General features: G+C 37.5%; 1 protein-coding gene across 2 annotated transcripts in view; it reads right to left on the reverse strand.

Annotated features, from left to right (window-relative positions):
- Nucleotides 1–262: 262 nt before the first annotated feature.
- Nucleotides 263–21,284, reverse strand: part of arhgef9a (Cdc42 guanine nucleotide exchange factor (GEF) 9a) — a 29,070-nt gene continuing 8,048 nt past the window's right edge. The window contains exons 2-11 of one of the 2 annotated variants that reach the window (XM_079607930.1): nucleotides 19,181–19,360; nucleotides 18,768–18,851; nucleotides 7,655–7,870; nucleotides 7,047–7,226; nucleotides 6,722–6,954; nucleotides 6,403–6,532; nucleotides 5,164–5,295; nucleotides 4,088–4,331; nucleotides 3,809–3,877; nucleotides 263–2,146 (exon numbers count right to left, since the gene is read on the reverse strand). In XM_079607930.1, the coding sequence (XP_079464056.1) occupies nucleotides 1,974–2,146; nucleotides 3,809–3,877; nucleotides 4,088–4,331; nucleotides 5,164–5,295; nucleotides 6,403–6,532; nucleotides 6,722–6,954; nucleotides 7,047–7,226; nucleotides 7,655–7,870; nucleotides 18,768–18,851; nucleotides 19,181–19,360 (1,641 nt within the window). In that variant the 3' untranslated portion in view covers nucleotides 263–1,973. The remainder of the gene's footprint in view (nucleotides 2,147–3,808; nucleotides 3,878–4,087; nucleotides 4,332–5,163; nucleotides 5,296–6,402; nucleotides 6,533–6,721; nucleotides 6,955–7,046; nucleotides 7,227–7,654; nucleotides 7,871–18,767; nucleotides 18,852–19,180; nucleotides 19,361–21,284) is intronic. The other variant, XM_079607931.1, reaches the window with a different exon arrangement.

Raw genomic sequence — 21,284 nt, forward strand, 5'->3', positions numbered from 1 at the left:
TACTTTATTCAAATAAACCTATATATGTATAATTCCATCATTTCCTTGGGAATTCATTTTACCCATTTATGTTGTCAATATTTTGTAATACCCTCATTATAACATTAAAAAAAAAAATGAAACCAGCATCACTGTTTAGCAAACATATTAAATCAAATAAAACCAGACGAAGCATGTATTCAGTTCAACTCTGTTTTCTCCATAATTTAAGTTTATTATGAAATAATGATATAATGTTCTTATTTCAATCATATCACCGAATCAAAAATATTAAACTGTTATTTTCCTTTGTAACATAATAATAGTTTCATGTGGCACTTAGTACACATGTGTGACATATTTCTTCCATACTGTCCTCTTACATTTTTTTATGCCCAAAAAGGTCTTTAACACTCCAGCAGAAGCTCTAAAATATAGAAAGAGGATCAAGATGGAAAAAAAGAAAATCACACTATAATAGAATAAATAATGTTTTATAGCAATACTTTAAATATTGTGATTGGACTAAATACTATCCTTTGAAAGTTATCAGACAAAACCCGAATATACCATAAATTAAATTTCGCACAAGTCCCTTTAATTTGGGAAAAAATAAATATATATATATACTGTATATATAGAGAGAGAACCAAAAACAACCCCAAAAAAAAAAAGAAGGAAAAACTGAAACTCTATGTCATGCTAATCCTAGCAGCGATAACCAAATTTCACTGACTTAATTTTCGCCTGAGAAGTCACATGGCGGGGTACCAGCTCATGGGGTTGGCATTCGCACATGCCAATGCACCTGTTAGAGGAAAATTTGGCAACCAGACTATTTTGGCACGTTAGACATGAATTGGCACGTCATTACGAGGTTGATCAGCAGGATTAAAGTCGTCCTGGTCCGAGTATCATTCCCTATAAAAATGAAGACGGGCTCAGAGGTGGAATTATTACTTTTTAGCAAGTGATCAGCACTGATGATGGGAGAGAGGAAACAATGATAAAGCCAAGACCGAGAGCTCAGGATGAACAAGGCTCTGACGTAAACACGCTACAGAGGTCCACTGTTCAGAGCAAAACAGTTCCTCCTTCTGGTTTCTCTGGTCTGTAGTTCTCTCAGGGTACCCAAAAGCTCCACCAAACCAAAACGACTTTAAGCTTGATCGATCGTAGGTTTCTCTGAATGTCAAAGTTGTCCCAATATCTGTATTTCCAGTAGACCGTGATCGAGTGACAAATTTGCAGATCGTGATCCACAGTTCTTTGAGACCCGTACGAATAGAATTACACAAATAAAAACACCTGCAATGAACTGAATCTCATGCAAAACAAACTAAAGAGTGCAGCAGGTTCCATCCAAGGAGAAATTGTCCAGGAATAAAATAAAAAATCTTCAGCTTTGACCAGACTCGAAACTGTTGGAAAAACACGTGATAATGTTGAGTATGAGATCGAGAGATAAAAGAGAGATTGGGTGAGAGAGAATGCCCCGAAAAGTCACAGTGCACGGAGGAACACCAGGGCGGCGCTAGAGAGAAAGAGTCATTACGGTGGTTTAGTGCTTCAAAAAGTGAAAATTCGCTTTTTGTCGATTTGTGTAGAGAAGAAGAAACCATAGGTGATTTTTCTTATTTCATAATTTAAAACCTCTCTAAAAAGAGAGGGCTGAGGGATAAAATGTGTATGTTTTGTGTGTGTGTGTGTGTGTGTGTGTGTGTGTGTGTGTGTGTGTGTGTGCATGTGTTAATTTCTTTTCTGTGAATTACAACATGTCGTGTGCAGAATTCAGTGCAGCCAGCCTGGCGAGGTGTCCCCGTAACCCCAGTAAAAGAAATACGCCTGGTAAATCCCAGTAAAGCAAGGTCCGTCCTCTCCTGTAGTTTGTGTCGTGTCAGTCCTCCTCAAGTCCCACAGATGTATCTTAAGTAGAATAGTGCTTTTCCAAGTATACAGAGGCCGGTGTATCCAACCCCTGGTAGGTGTGTGTTCTATTTTTTAAAGGGAGCTAACCGACTGAAGTTCTGCCAGAAGGGTGATGTGCTGCGTTTGGGCTCATATTCATATCCATCCGCCTGCCCGTAGCCGTCAGGGAGGAGGTACTGCCCAGGGTTCATGGGGTCCAAAGGTGGTGGGTACGCTGGGGGGACCGACCGGCCCATACCTGAGAAGATGGGCACATAGGAAAACAAAAAGCCTGAGGCATAAACTCAAGGTTTATCTGTGTTTAAAATTACTCTTATCTGAATTCTGTGTAGATTTATGCTGTATGTAACAGGCACCATTTACTGCATGGTTACAATTTGCATTGATTTTGTTTTTTCTTATTGGGACTTTTTCACCATGGTAACAGCGACACAAAAGAATACAGTATCATTTATTGGAAATGGAAATTGTGTTATGCAAAAAATAAAGCTGTCTATATTTGTATTAACTATGTGATAGCTGACATCATTGCATGGCTCTGTGGAATACTTGATTCTGATTGGTCAATTACTCCATCCAGCGGTATGTTATTCCCCGATAACAACCGGTAAAGACCGATAACACAGGCTCATCCGGGATACTGAAGTCAGCACTATACGCTTGCTAGGAACGTTTTTTCTTTGTCAAAGTTTTGCGTTTTTTGTTGAGCTAAACAAATATTACTACTCAAATCAATGTTTTGTGTACAGTTATTTCATAGTGATATGGGTATCGCGGACTCGCTCTCGTTTCATACAAACGCAGTTGCTGCCATTTTGCGACGATTGTTTTGTACACTGTAGGATTATATGATAACAAACTGGAATGATTTTAAAATTTTAATCTCAAATCAATATCTCTTATCTCCATAATTACTTATGTGGCGAAATGCCGTGTAATAAGTGGTATGACTGTACCGTATCCCTTAAATGTCCATCTAGTTTGAACCTGCCTTGCTAGCAACTGCTTTCTTCACGGAAGCTTTGTGTTTAAAGACTTCATCAAATATTTCAACAAATTTGTTGTCTAACTATTTACGTATGTGGCAAGCAGCCATGTAATAATTGGGATGTTTCAATAATTCCAAATCAAGGCATGTTTCTGTTTTTAACAAATGAATGATTGAATGATTCAATGACTTACTCATTAAGACAGTGGCTTGCCACCACCTACTGGCGGTTTTAATCTCATGTTTAAAGTATTGTTTAGTAAAAAAAAATAAAAAAAGAAGTAATTTCATAATTCAATAATCAAAATATTATCTTTAAAACATTTATCTCATAGTATTATTTATGAAATTGAAATTACAGTGTAAATACATCTAAATGGTGTTTAAGATGCAGCTTCAGTGCCGCCACTTCTGCAGATTTTGATGATACTGATTTCATTTGATTGGTAACAGCCCTATAATGTCTCATTTTTCGAATTTAATTTATTGATCAAATTTAATCGAGCCAAACCAAACCTGCCAAATGTGAACACACCCTAAGAGGCTAAAAGCAGATTCAAAACCCAAATTTAACGTCTAATGTTAAAATGTATGTTTTTTAATGTAAACTTTTGACGTTTTGATGTAAACTCTCTTTTTGGTCAGTTCAAGGATCATTTATACACTTTTATATAATTTATGTGAAAGAATAGTTTCATGTCTATCCTTGTATTGTTCAACTGTTGGAGGTTGATATGGGATTTAGAAAGTAATAATTAATAAATATTGCAATACTTTTTAGAGAGTAATTAGTTCAGTGATCTAACTACACTGTTGAAGATGTAATTAGTAGCTTGTAATTAATTACTTTTTAAGAGTAACCTACCCACCACTGAACATAATAACGGTCACGCAGGCTTCAAGATTTCATACCTTTCTGTTTGGTGACTCTCCTAACGGTCAAGGCGGCTTGCCTCTTCTGATACCCAGAGATTTCAAACCCTAAAGCGACAAAATGACAGACAACATTTAGTGTAAAACCTTAACAGCTTTGTGTGAAGAACAGAACAAAGTTTAAATCACTGTGAGAGTGGTGAACTTGTATGGTTATTGTATCGAAAAGGTCGGTCTGATTAAAAAAAAAAAAACCTAACAGAATACAAATTTGAAACCTCATGAGAATGAATAATGACTAAATGCAAAAGTTCTCACCAATCTTCTCATCTTCCTGGACCATCTTTCTTTCCTCCTGAAACGCCCGAAGCCAACGCATTTTCTCCTCCAGCTTTTTAGGCAAGAACAGATGGATCTCGTCTGTCTCTCTGTTGGCCAGTTTGAAGGCATTCTTCACGCTAACGTTAAAATCATCATCTCGGCCGTCGATTGCGTCAATGACCTCATATCGATCCATTTCAATTCGGCCCTTATAGTAGAGAATATCACGGCGAATGAGATCCTGTGGAAGATGGAGAGGCTTTATTAGTATGTCTGAAGTCGGCACTGACGATCCAGACAATTTACAGAAAGAATGAAACTAAATATTATATTAAAATAAATGTACATATGTAAATACAAGGTGGGATAGGATGCGTCACCTTTTTATTAGAGATGATAGTGATTTGTATTACGAGTCTCCAAACATGTTTGATATAAATAGTAAGACTGCTAATTGGTCGGCTGGTCTGGGTAATCTCATATCAGTCTTGTGAAAAACAGGCGCTGATTGTCTCAGTTTTTGTGTTGCTGAACTGTCTGTGTATGTCATATGGTGCTGGAGAGATGTTTTTGCACCTTTGTGGAGAGACTAAAAACGGGCCATGTGCTTTGAGCTTGAGGGTGTTTGGAGGACAGTGAAACACAAACGGATTTTACCTTCAGCTCGAATCCAAATCACAAACCCTCAGTTGCGCTACACCACCATAATTTGCTTTTCCATGCCTGTCTTGTTCAATTCTGCATCTTCGCTCTCCAAGTGAAAGTTATGTGCAATGTGCTGAAAACATCATCAGCTGCCTGCTACCTTCCCTTCCTTCCCTTAAAGATTCCTACTCCTCACAAACGAAAAACAGGACTGCAAAAGTCATGCCTGACACTATTTTTAATTTTATTTAATTTTTTTGTCAATAGTAATCTATCTATCTATCTATCTATCTGTATCACTTTCTTTTTACCTGTTCTCTACACTTTATTTCCAGACCCATGTGTCCCAGTTAAAGCGGACTCCTACTTCATCATCATCAATTGAACTTAAGAGTGTTATTTGTGCCTTAATCCCCTCTTTCTCTCACCTTCTTGCAGAGGACCATCTGATGATCGAACAGGAAGAAGATTCTGGTTTGGCTGCGCCCGTATGGTTGATATATCCAGGACATCTCCCCGGTGTACACAAGCTCTGAGCTCCTGTCCAGAATGTCCTCACCCTGCACACACACAATAACAAATGAATCATTACATCTGACACCACTGAGACTCTGATGTCTTCATGTCTCAGTATGCAGTTCTCCAATCAAATATAATGCCTGTGGTGCAGGTCACACGTCAATAACAAACATCAAACATGTGCCATAGATGGCAGATTTCATTACGAAACTGCATAGAAAAATTCTTGTTTTTGTAAAAAAAAAAATATATACTACTTGTCAAAGTTTGGAATAATTAAACTCTCACAAAGGCGGCATTTATTTGATCACAAATACAGTAAGAACAGCAATATTTTGAAAAATTATTACAATTTGAAATAGTCTATTTTTATATGTTTTAAAATGTAATTTATTTATGTGATGGCAAAGCTGAATTTTCAGCAGCCATGACTCCAGACTTCACTGTCACACGATCCTTCAGAAATCATTCTAATATGCTGATATATGTTTCTTATTATTATCAATGTTTTGCTGCTTAATATTTTTGTGGAAACTGTAATACACTACCATTCAAAAGTGGAAGTGAAGTGAGTATGGTGTCCCATACTCAGAATTTGTGCTCTGTGAAGTTTCACCCATCCAAGTCCACAGCAGTGAGTATTGAACACACACACACACACCGTGAACACACACCTGGAGCAGACATTTTTGCTGAGGTCCGGGGAGCAATTGGGGGTTAGATGACTTGCTCAAGGGCACCTCGGTTGTGGGTAATGAGAGTGGAAGAGAGAGCTGTTCATTCACTCCCTCCACCTTCATTTCCTGATGGTACTGAGACTCGAACCTGTGACCTTCGGGTTCCAAGTCCGACTCTCTAACCATTAGGCCACAACTGCCCCCACCCCCAAAAGTTTGAGATTTAGAAGTACTTTATTCAGCAAAGTTGCAGTAAATTGATCTCTTCTCTTTCAAAAAATTAAACAACATTTTTTTTTAGCATGGTTACCAAAAAAATATGACGAAGCAAAACCTTTTACATATACATATATAATAAATAAATAACAATAAACAACCTATTGCTACTATTAAACTAATAAACTACTATTGCTCTCTTTTATATCTTATATACTGCTAATTAACTTGGTCTGAAAAGCTTTAGCCACACACCTCCCAGTCCAGTACAGAGGCCTGCCATTGGGCGATTTTGTCAATGTTCTCAAGCCTTCGTTTGCGTTCGTTGATTTGCTGAGTGACATTTCTCATTACAGCTAGCGCAGCAGCCACATACCGATAATCACTGGGAGAGAAAGGGAAAAGAATGAGCAAAAGAGAAGAGAGAAAAAACGAGGGCTGTCAAAATGATAAGTGGAAAGTAGATATATCAGTTCAAAATTTGTCATTTGCACAGTCATATATTTTTGTGGACCCGGCCGCCATTATCTGCATGATGCACCTTGAGTTAGCATATCCGTGTTTCTGTGTGTACCTGTGTTCTTGTACTGTGTATTTCAGTAACTCTGCCAGCTGTAGAGGGTATTTGCAGATTTTCTGGACTGGTGTGAGAAGGTAGCCGTCAATGGCGATGTCGATCATCTGCTGGACCAATCGGCACGCTTCAAAGAAGTGCTGGTATCGTGCGTCTCGCATAAGACGTGTGATCTCCATGCAGGCGTCAACGTGGTTGTTACAGTATTCCGAGTAGATCCAGAATCCATCTTGCTGTAAATAAAAATATAAAAATGTTAAATAAATCCATTTTCCCCTTGACCCATTATGAATATGTCAGTGATTTTCTATGTTGGAATACAGACGTGTTCCAAAAAGCAGGGTCCGATCTCACTGAGATGAGGTTCTTCCGTGTTAAACTGTTTCTCCAAGTCTCTGACGAAGCTTAACTGGAATCTGTAAATGTCTTCGATATTTCCAAATATCACTTTCAGCTGATCGTCGTTAAACATGTCTCTCCTCTTTTTACACTGACGGAGATACCCCTGAAACAGAAGATTTACACTACTGTTCAAAAGTCTCTTATTCTCGGTATTTAATACTGTAAAACAGTAATATTGTCAAATATCATTACAATTCAAAATGACTGTTTTCTATTTTTACACATTTAAAAATACTTCATTTCTGTGATGGCAAAGCTGAATTTTTAGCATCATTACTCAAGTCGTCTTCACATGATCCTTCAGAAATCATTCTAATATGATTTGGTGCTCAATAAAGATTTCTTATGATGTCTCATTAGATTCTCACAAAGGCAAATTATCTGAGCAATGCTATCCACGTAAACTTTATAGTTGTGTTGTATAGGGTACTTTTCCTGTGTTTACATTTTTTATCTCAGTTGTGTTTATGTAGCCTATATTTCTCCTCAGGACATTTAGGAGAAACATTAGAGACAGCCAAAGGTTGTTACCTCACAGATGTCCTTCAGGTGTTTGATGTAATGTCGTTCTGTGCTCATGATCTCATTGATGACATTGGCCCTCATCTGGTCCCGGTTCTGGGTGGGCTGGCCCAGACACAGGCAGTCGGTGCTGGGGTTCGGACTGGCCTCCGCGTGGCCGTTCTGCACCTCGCTGGAGCTTTCGGCAGCCTCGACCACTGCGTTTTCCTCCTGATTTACCCATAACTAGAACACACACACACACATTAAGACAGACATGACTTGATCTTCAAGTCCTGTTATCATCTATTAAACTAATCATGATAATTGTGCTCACATTCGATTAGCATTCGGCTCAGAGCATCCAGAGTTAACATGACTACTTTCATAGGGTAATTAAAGTGTCTAGATGTTGCTTTAAAAGCTTCAGGGGTTAAAGTTACATTGACATGAAACAAAGAGTCAGATTGCGCCCTCTGGTGGCACCAGTCCAAACTACATTTGACCACATTAGAGGCATTGCAGTAAAACACTTTACAAAATCTGTTTTCACCAGGACATAAATGAATCTGCATTTGGACCTGTTACACTGCTGCCAAGATACACACACACAAGCCAGGAGATGAAAAGAGAAGGAGGGCAATACAGATGCGCAGTTAGGTGCATGGTTGGTGTGTGTGTGTGTGTGTGTGTGTGTGTGTGTGTGTGTGTGTGTGTGTGTGTGTGTGTGTGTGTCTGTGTGTGTGTGTGTGTGTGTGTGTGTGTGTGTGTGTGTGTGTGTGTGTGTGTGTGTGTGTGTGTGTTGAGAGAATCTGATGTAATTTTATTTGCCCTGATTATGTAACTTATCATTTGCTTTCCCAGGTGAGCCAACTGATGTGAACACACATGCGCAGATACAAACACACTCTCTTCTCACACACACACAAACACACACAATGAAAACCCATGAAAATGCCCACATTTTTATGTTCTAGTTCTACAGAAACTCTTTTAGATTTTAAAGGTGCACATAAGGTGTTTAAAGGGATAAGGACAACTCGAAAATGAAAATTTGGTTATCATTTACTCACTCTGAAGTAGTTCCAACCCTGTATGACTTTCTTTCTTTTGTGGATCACTAAAGGAGAAGTTTTGAAGGAAGCATTATTCTCTTTTTTCCTTGCATTTACAATGAATGCTGGCTGGAGTGTTCAAGCTTAAAAAATCATGTCACAAATGCACCATAAAAGTATCATAAAATTAGCATATGACTTTAATCCAAGTCTTCTGAAGCCATACTGTACAATAGCTTGCGTGACAAACAGACTGACATTTACATTTTCCAATTTGTGAGTGAATCATGCAAACCTGTTTTGTGAACCAGATCAACCGATTCAACTCAAAATAACCAATCAGACATTTCTAAAGAAAGTTTTTACAGTGTTTTTACAGAAAAATACAGCATACAGGTTTGGAACAAATTTTCTGTGCCTTTAAGCCATATTCCTTGTGGAAACTGGTTGGTCCCCACAGTGTAATTGATTTCAGGTTTTGTTATCCTTGTAGGGACATTTGGATTGCACAGAGATAGCAAAATCTGACCCACACATACACACACGCATAATGATGACCTGATATGGAGTCCCAAACACTGGGGGGGAAAAGAAGACACAATTAAAAATAGATTTTCATAAATACACAAGCCTGTCACAGATTCTATTCACCCTGAAACCATGTCCTGCATAACTCCCTCGCCCTCTCTCTTTCTCTCACACACTCTGTTTCTACACAAAGTCACGGATATGATGTTTAATCTCTTGAAGGATGTTTCTCGGATTAAGATCTCATTAAAAACTCAAATTATACTCTTATACCTAGAAAACTCTGCCTCAGCGCAACTTTCCAGTGCATTAGCCTTGCTAGTTGTCCGTCCTCATTCTCATCAAGCGAAAGGCTTAGTTTAGGGATCCTGCTGCCCGGGTACACAACTCGTGTGTGTGCGTGTGTGTGTGTGTTGCTATGGCTGTGTTTAAAAAAAATAGAGGAATCAGAAGAACACTGATGACGCAGATGTTACACACACACACACACACACACACACACACACACACACACACACACCTGCCCACAAATACACAAACATACAAACTTCCATCTTCTCTTTCCTTCCTCTCAGTGTCGTCCAATCTATTTTAGCCTCTCTCACTTTCTCTCTCACCCTATCCTCCCAGAGCAATCTGTTTTTTCTTTTTTGGTGGTGGTGGGGGGTTGTCTGTTCTTCTCTCCTGTCCTCTAATGAAAAGTGACGTCTCATTTTATGCTTCATGACTCAACCTGACTGAACAGTGAAGAGAAACAAGATACTGTGTAAAAGGTGTCAGCATCTTACACCAAAAAACAAACCCTTGCAGGTGATATTAATACAACATTGACCAATCTCTTTTACTTGGGTATTTCCAATTATTATATTCACTAATCCTTCTCAGATGTACTATTCACAAGTTCGCCTGCCCATCCAATCTTAATAGTTAATGGTAAACAAACTTGGCTTGCTGTTCATATACATAAATGCCACACCTCTCCAGACATTTTGGAACGGTCAGTGTGCTGTCACTCACAATAAGAATCAATGATGCCACAACATTGCACGGCTTCTGGTTGTGAATCTGCCGACATGTGAATTCCTGAAGACATGTGATAACCTTTCACAGGTAAGAATGTGTTGATTTGTGTTTTCATATGTCGTAACTCAATATTACAGGTTTTTATAGTATGGTAACTTTTTAATGTCGTATTAGCTGATGCCTTTGTCTTCTTGTATTGTGTTATGCAAATCATCTTCTATTGCAGTCTACTGTAGATATAGATATTCATATGCATCTAACTACGGCTGTAGACGCAGTCAACTTGCTCTCGAGTGTTCAAGTACCATCTTTGACCATTCCAATATGGCGGACGGCTTACATAGCGGTCCATAGAAACAGTCACTGATGAGGCATCTATGTATACTGTATATATATATTGTTGATGTCCTTGACGGAGGCTCGAACCTGAGGCTCGGCTCAAACTCCGAGCTCAACTCACCAATAACAGTACAATGTAGAGGGAGAAAGAGAGAAATAGAGGAGGAGATGGGGAGGTGGAGGGATCGCTGGGACGCTGCAATGATTGCTGCTTATATACGCTCATTATGATGATTGACAGGACTGAATGATTAGGCTTCTCCCGAGTCACAAACCTACATTCAGAACTTCATTTAAAATATCTGAGATAAGTTCACAATTAACAACTGGTCAATAGCAAAGCAAATAGGCTTCTTTTGTGAGCTACCACAAGCTCAAATTGGATTCTGTGGTTTCCGTTTGCTGTGCTGCTACTAAATATATTGCAACATTGCAAAATAAATTACACTGTATGTCATTTTAGGGTCCTTGAAGGTAAGGGAACCATTTGCAGAAACCTGATAAATGACAACATATGTAAAACGTCCTATATGTTTTTCAAAAATAGTCACATACAGATATGAACTTCAACACACACACAAACAAATATATATATACTGTGTATATATATATACACAGACACACACACACAGGAAAAAAAGAAACATCCTCAAACTTTCTACTGCTTTTATTTCCAGCTAATTTATTAACACGCGCAAATATTTGTATGGACATAAAAAGATTAAACTGAGACATAAACTGAACGAATTTCAGACATTTCACGAACAGAAATGGAATGAGTCCCTGAACAAAGTGTGGGTCAATATTAAAAGTAGCAGATAGTCTCTATCTAGTGTGGTCACCAGCTGCTTTAAATGCTACAGTGCATCTCATCCTCAAGTTCTCGAACACATCTGGGGGGACATATGGTTACACGAGGTTTGGCGCTGCAAGGATGATCAGCTGTCCTTCCTGTCTCCCTGTCTTAAGCGTCTTACTTTATGGACATAGCAGTTTATTGCTCTGTTCACACCTGCAGTCCTCATACCCCCCTGCAGCAGGAATATGGCACGTTTATGCAGGGGATCCGAGACAATGGGCATCTTTCTCCAGGTGTTTTTCAGAGTCAGTAGAAAAGTCTCTTTAGAGTCCTAAGTCATTGTAACTGTGACCTTGTCTACCGTCTTTAAACCGTTGTGTCTTAAAGGGGTCATCGGATGCCCATTTTCCACAAGTTGCTATGATTCTTTAGGGTCTTCATGTAAAGTTTGTAACATATGTTGGTTAAAATTCCTCAATGGTAGTGTAAAACAACACCCTTTTTACCTCCTCAAAAACAGCTCTGTTCGCAGCGACCCGTTTCGGTGCATGTCTCTTTAAATGATAATGAGCAACTGCTCACCCCACTCCTCTCTTCCATAGGGGGTGTCGTGTCACACAAGACACATAAAGTGCTGCCTTGGCAGACAGTGTGCAAATGGCAGAGGGCGACAATATGCTAATACGGGACAGTATGTCAGTGGTCGTGGGCGGAGCATGAGCAGTATGAAATCATATTGCTCAGAAAATCCAAACGGTTGATTATTAAGTGTTTAGACTTTTTGAGGATTAAAAAAAAAGGAGCGAATGGATTTTTTTTCATTGTATGGTTGTTGTGTCCACAAGATACATTTATATGCAAACACCATATAAAAGTGAATTTTGCATCCGATGACCCCTTTAAGGATTGTTCCACAGGTGCACGTGCAATAATTGTTTATGGTTCATTGAACAAGCCTGAAAAACATCATTTAAACCGGTTTTGTAGTCTGGAATTGCATGGTGATCTGATTTCCTAAAGAAAAGTAGAAAAACATGAAAATGAAATTATTTACTCTCGTTAATGCACAAAACAAATACTTCTGTCATCTACTGTCAACATGCATCAGTGCATGTTGGAATGAAGTCATTGACTTACCAGAATCAAAATGTGTGCTGTATATCATACAGTTGCTAGTTGGTATCCATGCAGCCTTCTCGCTTCACTGCTGCAATCCAGGCATCACATCGTTTTTTAAATAAATCTAAATAGTTTAATTTCCTAAAGTAGTTTAGTTTCTGGCCAGAGGGAGCATCCAGCCACCAAGCAACATGGACCTAATTTTAATTTTGATATTTGTAATAGCAGGATTAAATAAATGATCGCAATCCGACAGTGCATCAAGCACCTCCCGCCGATGTTTTGAATTCTCAACAACTAACCGGAAACGTCCAAGGATCAAAGACATCACTTCCGTAATCCGACGAATAGCCGTTGAAATTGAGTAGAATTCAGAAACTTTTGTTAAAGCAAAGGATGCAAATAGAAGTGCTGCTTCAGGGTGTAAAAATCTCGGTGCTCTTTGGATGGGATATAGAATCTAGTTAGTTAAATTAGGAACTCCAAGGCACTCGAAATATGTGAAAAAAAGTTAAAAAGCCTTTATTGATGAATGGCTCTAAACATTAAAAATGGTGACAGATCCACCTACGCGTTGCGGCTACATGCCTTCGTCAGGGTGTGTAACCAACAGCATTTCAGGTTTGTTTTTAACAACAGTTAATCAATCAAATTAAAAACACCTGGTCACTCGGTGTAACGAGACAATCAAGACAATTGGCCTAAATAGACCTATAGAAGAGAGGAAAAAAAAAAAAAAAAAAAAAAAAAAAATTCTGTTCTAATATCCAAATTACCAATAAAGTATGCAGATCAAAATGCGCCAAACTATATTGTATACATAACATTTTTTCAGAAATCAAATTACGTAAATTGAAATTAAACAATTAAACTTTATATAAATCATACGATGCAAAAAAAAAAAAAAAAAAAAAAAAAAAAAAAAAAACTACACCAATATAAATACCACTAAAGTATGCAAATCAAAATGCTCCAAACACCATTGTAAACATAGCATAGCTTCTTTTTTTTATAAATACATAATCAAAAATCATACAGTGTGTAAATCATATAGATACACAGCGCAACCCACAAAAAAAACTGATAATAATAATACCAATATTATCTTTTTTTAGAATTCTAAATACATATATATATATATATATTATCAGTTTTTTTTGTGGGTTGCGCTGTGTATCTATATGATTTACACACTGTATGATTTTTGATTTATGTATTTATAAAAAAAAGAAGCTATGCTATGTTTACAATGGTGTTTGGAGCATTTTGATTTGCATACTTTAGTGGTATTTATATTGGTGTAGTTTTTTTTTTTTTTTTTTTTTTTTTTTTTGCATCGTATGATTTAATTGAGTTTAATTGTTTAATTTCAATTTACGTAATTTGATTTCTGAAAAAATGTTATGTATACAATATAGTTTGGCGCATTTTGATCTGCATACTTTATTGGTAATTTGGATATTAGAACAGAATTTTTTTTTTTTTTTTTTTTTTTTTTTTTTCCTCTCTTCTATAGGTCTATTTAGGCCAATTGTCTTGATTGTCTCGTTACACCGAGTGACCAGGTGTTTTTAATTTGATTGATTAACTGTTGTTAAAAACAAACCTGAAATGCTGTTGGTTACACACCCTGACGAAGGCATGTAGCCGCAACGCGTAGGTGGATCTGTCACCATTTTTAATGTTTAGAGCCATTCATCAATAAAGGCTTTTTAACTTTTTTTCACATATTTCGAGTGCCTTGGAGTTCCTAATTTAACTAATCAGAAACTTTTGTTATTAGCAAAACCGGTGGCCATTAAGTGAACTGCAGCCATCAATTTATTGCTCGTGCTTGCATTCATCTCGTGTACACCTAACGTACAAGAGACTGAACGTGAATCAAGGCCCTGATATAATCACAGTGAAGTTCTTTTTCGTTCTTCGCTTAGAACACACAACAAAAATGACAGCGGTATTTTTATTCATAGCGATCTTGAATATTCCACCAGCTCTGTGATTCACCAGCATCTTGCCGACACTGTTATGATAGTTTGATTATTATTATTATGATAGAGGATATTCATCTGGTTATGTAAGGCTATAGTTTGAATTAATCCCTTTTCTTCAGGTTTTCAGGAGCGCGCGTAAATGTCTCATCTTTTGGATTTTCCCGGCGAAACCTAGGAAGTCGGGGAAGTCTTGCTACAAGCTGTTCACACATTGGCAAACAAAAGCGATTAATACATGAAAATTCTAACATCCCTTTAAAGGTGAAGTGTGTAGGTTTTGTGCTAGCAGCACCCAACAGAATTGGAAAAACAATTAAACAACAAATGGGTAAGTCCTGCCAACAATTCATGTTATTGATTGAGCAATAAGCTTACATGTCGGACTGTTCAAAAGAAAAAAAAATGAATTGTAAATGCCACAACTGACTGCAAACAGTAATTATTTTAGGAATTTTATGTGATGCTGCTAATGCCGCAGAAATTACACACTGCAATCGGAATAAAAGGAAATCATTTTTTTAAATGCGTTCCTCAGATTTGAGCTGTGTTTGTTTTTATATATGTAACTTTCAGCTCCACTGTACGCTGCTGATTCTCGTATGCAGGCACAGTTTGTGTTGTGCGTGTGGACTGTGAATAAACAGTGAGCAATGATTTCTGATGACACGAGAGCTTCAGGTCTCAGCAGGAGAGAGACGCCAAACCTGCAGGCCAGCGCCACCAACTGGTGTGACATAATGCTTTCAGACTCTACCCCATCTATCTCTCGCACACTCATTCTCTTCCTGTCTATTTCTCCTTGTCCTTTCTCAGTGTTGCATAAGAGATGCCCAAAGGGTCAGAATAAAGACATGCTGTACAGATTGATATAGTGCGTGTGTGTGTGTGTGTGTGTGTGTGTGCGTGTGTGTGCGTGTGCGTGTGTGTGCGTGTGCGTGTGCGTGTGCGTGTGCGTGTGTGTGTGTGTGTGTGTGTGTGTGTGTGTGTGTGTGTGTGTGTGTGTGTGTGTGTGTGTGTGTGTGTGTGTGTGTGTGTGTGTGTGTGTGTGTGTGTATTTAATATGTATTTGTCTGTAGACACAGGTGATATTCTCTGTACAGCGGAGAGATTTTGTCACACCTGTCATGCCCGAGAGTGGCTTACACAACCTGCCATCTGTGTAAGTGTGTTTTTGGGGAGGAAGGGGGGATAGATGACTGTTAGAAAAGAGAGGAAAGAGAGAAAGTAAAGGGGGAACTGAGAAATGCACTTAGGAAGCTCTATGTATGTAGCCAAAGTTACGACCAAGTTACATAAAAGTCCCATTAAAGAGCGCTCCACCTTTACGAACACACTCCTCTCTCATAAGCACATCTCTATCCTACACCTCCTTTTATCCCTTCACCTATGATCCTCACTAAAAGGGTTTATGTTCATATTTCAGTAGCCTACTAAGCTTGGGATTTCTCAGAAAGCAAACCAATAGATCACACACAAGCAAAAAGTTTGAGCTTATGGCCACAACTGCAGTGGACTTACAATCCAGATGCTTCATCAACAATATGATAGCGGCTTTAAACACTCTATTGCATGCATTATGAAAGAATGTAAAAAATAAAACCTGACTCGCATAAAATGGCATTAAAATGATTACTGTTAAAATCAAGAGCAATTTTTAAAAGATACTATTTTAAGGGTCCTTGTTAGGTATGTTGCCTGGAGGCAACAATGTCGCAATGTAAAGAAACTGGCTGATGTCACAATCCTAAAATCAAAATCTAATACAACTGCCGCCTAAATTCACAAGACAAATGTATTTAAATGTTGTTATATAAAATGTATAAATATATTAAATCTAAATTAATAACTACAAATAAATGTAAATATATTTTACATAAATATACATGATTCTCTACGTAGCCTATACTGTTCAAAAGATTGGGGTTAGTTGGTCGATTTTTGTAATGTTTTTGAAAGAAATCTCTTATGCTCACCAAGGCTGTATTTATTTGATCAAGTAAAAACAGTAATATTGTGAAATAATGTTATAAAGTTGAATATATTGTAAAATGTAATTTATTCCTGCGATGCAAAGCTGAATTTTCAACATCATTACTCCAGTCTTCAGTGTCACATGATCCTTCAGAAATCATTCTAATATGCTGATTTGGTTCTATAGAATAATTTCTTATTGTTAAAATAATAATAATAATTATATTTATTTGTAAACGTTTCCAACGCATTAACAAAAAGCTTCATATAATTACTAAGTTATAACTTTTTTCCCCACAATAGCTCTTTCCGCCAAAATAATTAAACATACAAACAAATATTAATATAACAATAATAGTAATAATAATAATAAATATATATAAATAGGTAAATAAACTTTAGTATAATGTGCACGTTAACAAATTAACATAATATCCTTTTCTTATTATAAAAATCTTACTGAACCCAGACTTTTGAATGATAGTTATTTAATCTGCATAAAATGTAATCATTTATAATATGAAATGTAGATTTAAAAGATAACATATACTCATATATAAGCTTTATAGGTCATTTAAGTTCATTCAAGAAAATGCTATGGAAGAAATTGCATTCATGTCCATTTTATTGGCATCATGTGCTTGCAATGTGAAGAGAATGGATTTGTTACCCAGAGGGAATGTCGCGCAATAGAGGGTTAATCTTTAGTTATGGGCAAGGACATCACCCCCCGAATAGCTAGCGGCGAATCTGCATGTATATGCATATTATCAAGCATGTTCATGCTAGCACACCATTAATATTTCATTTTTACTGTGCAGCATGTTCATAACGCCATCTTTAGTTTTATTCATAACATTTCAATACATTTTGCTTATGATATTAGATCTAGGTTTTATAGTATCACTGACAAACTAACACTCTTTTGAGTCTTCAGTGACAACAGGCTTTTCTACAAAAGGTTGGAAGGGTTCATGCATAAGCTTGGCTCACTATGAAGAGTGAAAAGTTGGTGTTTGAACTGGGACCCCACGGTCAACTGACAATACACCGATAGACGCCGACTAACGCGGACATCACCAGATTACACTACGTAACTTCTCAGACATTCGGCGAAAATAAACACCGACCAACAGCAACAGTCTTCTGCCATTGGTCAGCACCTGTCGGTGCAGTGTAAAACCCCTGACACACTTTAAGCACTGGTTGGAGAAGAGATGCTGAAAGAAAAGCTGAGGGGCTTATATAATTGGTGTTGTGTTTGAGGGTTTATTGTTTAAACTTCTGTTTGAAAATATATTTTTGACTTTTCCTTATCTCTATAGCTCTCTTTATGTGTACACATGTGATTAAACAGATCTTTAACAGTCAAAGGCCCTGTTTACACCTGGTATTAAGATACATTTTGGTCGATCGGATTCGGATCACATTCCCGTTTACACCTAGTGTTTTAATCCGTCTCTTGTCCACTTTTGACCACTTCTGTCGTGATTTCTTCGAGGGAATGGTCTATGGGTGGGTAAATGTATGGGCTTTTTCAGATCATTCGATCTAATGGATGAAATAAGCTCACGTAATTTTCATATGAACATTCCCGGAGAACATACGACGGAAAAAGCAGCTTTCGTTTCTGCTCTGACAGCCGCAAGACAACGCCGAGCGCTGTGAGTGTGTGTTAGAAATCAGGAATGGTGAGAGAACATTGCGCTTGGTACGTTTTACGTCTCTTTAAACCAAACTTGGGTCTTCAGCTGACAAAGTTTAAATCCCGTCTGGCTAGCGCGCTTCCCATAATGTTTACGCATTAGGTCAGTAGGCGGTCTTTTTGGCTGTTCGAACGCATTCGACCACATGACTCTGGAAGTGGTCGAAAGTGGACAAGCTCAAAACGCTTTAGACCCCGTTTACACCTGTATTTAGCGTCGTCCTCTTGTTATACGATTGACCAAAACGCATCTTAATACGAGGTGTAAACAGGACCAGAGAGGCTCAAATTAAGACCAACATCTGTTCAAGTCACAGTAAAATAGAAATAAACAAGATGTCACCAAATACTGTCAGAAAAGAGGGAAATATTGATAGTTGTCATCGTTAAATGTTATAATTGAGTGAGCATTACATTAACAAAATCTTTTTCCTATTTCAGTATTTTCTGACAGACCCAGACTGTCACCGGCATGAAGATAAGTTGCCATGGAAGCGAGGCGCAGCGACTGTGGCGGAAACAAAACGTTGGAACACAGCGACAGCATGTGAGCAGTAAGCGATGGGATGCATTCAACGGTCAAACGGTAAGCAGTGGTTTTGAAAAAACGCACCTTAGCCGTGGCGTTTGTGAGGCGTGATGCAGCGACAGGGTTGATATAAAAAAGCTGTTTGGTTTGAGGGGGGTGGGACTCCACCTTAGAGAAACAACAACAGCAACACAAACAAGAGTTTGGGTTCAAGATGGAGGTTAAAGGGAAGAATGCGACCTCTTCTGACTGATTATCTGAAAATGTGTCAACTAAATATCTGCAGATTTATTCTATTGTTCATTTCTCGAACAGGCCTGAATGTTGCATCTCTTTTAAACAGCTTTATCTGACTGCTATTCAGTTAGAAACAGTATTGGATATGAAAACAGCTGGGTTAAACAGATGTGGTTCTGCAGGTGTGTATTAGACAGGTATTTGTTAGACAGGTGGGCATCAGACAGCTATATGTCAGACAGGAAAGTGTTAAAACTCACCCTGACGAAGCTGGCAGGAAACCAGCCCTCCTCCTCGTCGATTTGACCCCACCACCAGTCCTTATTCGAGGCATCCAACACCTTGATGACATCACCTGCCTTGAAGGCCAGCTCCCGGTCAGCCATGGTCACATGGTCCCATACTGCCTCGGCATTCACTACAGAGCCCCCGCTGACCAACTACAGAAAGATAGAAAGAGAGGCGCAGGATAAGCCACAGGAAGACAACAGTTACATAACATCAGAAACATTCTGGATTAACATCAAACAGTCACATGCTGGCTTCCACTCCACAGTCAGCGCTCTGGAAACAAAAATGACAGGGGTGTTGAGCTATAACGCTGCATCTCATTTGGTTTTGCCCTGTTTCTCGAACTGCTTTGGCTCAGTTTTGAAACAAAAGGTGTAGATGAGGTTGCAACTTGCTAGTATAGACACAACACCCCTATTCTCTGTATTTTCTCAAAATTCGAGAGAAGTTGAGACCGTATATTACAGTTTTTCTCAATCGCTTTGGCACATTTTTCAAAACAGTCTTAACATTCTCTGAACTGCAAGTGCAAATGTCACAACTGTTTGCTGGAACATCAGAACTCTGTTGCGTGTCTGCAAAACGTATCAACTCACTCAAAACATTTCATTCATGCTTCAAAACCTAGTTATTGTGTCAATAATATATATATATATATATATATATATATATATATATATATATATATATATATATATATAGTACTGTGCAAATATCTTAAGCACGTTAGTATTTTCACCCCCCAAATTTTTTTTTAAAGACAGTTATTTGTATCTTTTGCTGTAGTGTGTCAGTAGGAAATATTAATTTACATTTCCAAACATTCACTGTAAAACAATTATCGTGATATAACGGTAAAAGACTGTTAATTGCTTAACAGAAAGTTTCCTTACTATATACGGTAAATAACTGTGATAGATCTAATGGTACATTAAATGTAATTTTACTGTAAAATACTGTTAAATGTACAGTTTTTGAAAGTGAAAAAGAACAACTCATTGTATAATTTACAGTGAAAAACATTCCCACAGTGTAATTGACATTCCCACAATTTCCTGCGTGACACTTCACATTTGATGTATTTTTGTTGAAATAACTATCTTTCTTAGTTTTTTTCTAATCAGTTATGTACATTAGGGTTTTATGTTACATTTAATGTTGTTAAATTAATGTTTATAGCTTTTTTAAAATTTCATGTGTGTTACCGTGATGTTGTTTAATCCTAGTGTGAATGAGACTTGTGTGCAGCTTCTATTCATTAGTATTAACTTTCTTGTGGAAAAGCTGTTTGTGATGAGCTTTGATTGATCATGTGACTCTCATCACTAAAAACTGAAATAGACTAAATCCAAAAAAACTGCGGCAACGTCTTCAAGACTCTTGAAGAAACTGACCTGCAGTGTGAAAGGTTTTAGGCACTTGTATAAAAGTGCTGTAAAGTGAGGATGCTTTCAAACATAATGTCATAAATAGATTTTATTTACAAATTAACTTCTATTAACTAAATAAAATCAATATTTGGTGTGACCACCAAGTTGTGAAGAGTTTGAAAATTGCACTGAGAATCAACTCATCAGTTTTGACCAACAATGTGCATTTAGTCATTTTGCAAATGATACTTATTCTTTTTGCGCACGTGCCAAAACACATGCAATTTGCTTAAATCAATAAGAAATTCAAATCTGATGTGAAAAATCTGATGAGGAAAAACTGTAAAAAATAAAAAAATAAAAATTGGGGTCAGCAAGATTTTTTTTAATGATTTTGAAAGAAGTCTCTTACGGTCAGTGAGGATGCATTTGTTTGATCAAATATACAGTAAAAACAGTATTGTGATTTGTTAAATATTATTATTCTAATATGCCGATTGGGTGCTCGGAAAACATTTCTTATAATCAATGTTGAAAAAAGTTGTACTGCCTAATATTTTTGAGGAAACCCTGATACATTTTTTTGAGGATTCTTTGATGAATGGGAATTAAAAAACAAAAACATTGATTCAAAATTGAAACTTTTGTAACATTATAAATGTCTTTACTGTCACTTTTGATCAATTTAATACATCCTTGCAGA

This window comes from Phoxinus phoxinus, assembly GCF_949152265.1.
Source record: "Phoxinus phoxinus genome assembly, chromosome: 3".
Lineage (NCBI taxonomy): Eukaryota > Metazoa > Chordata > Actinopteri > Cypriniformes > Leuciscidae > Phoxinus > Phoxinus phoxinus.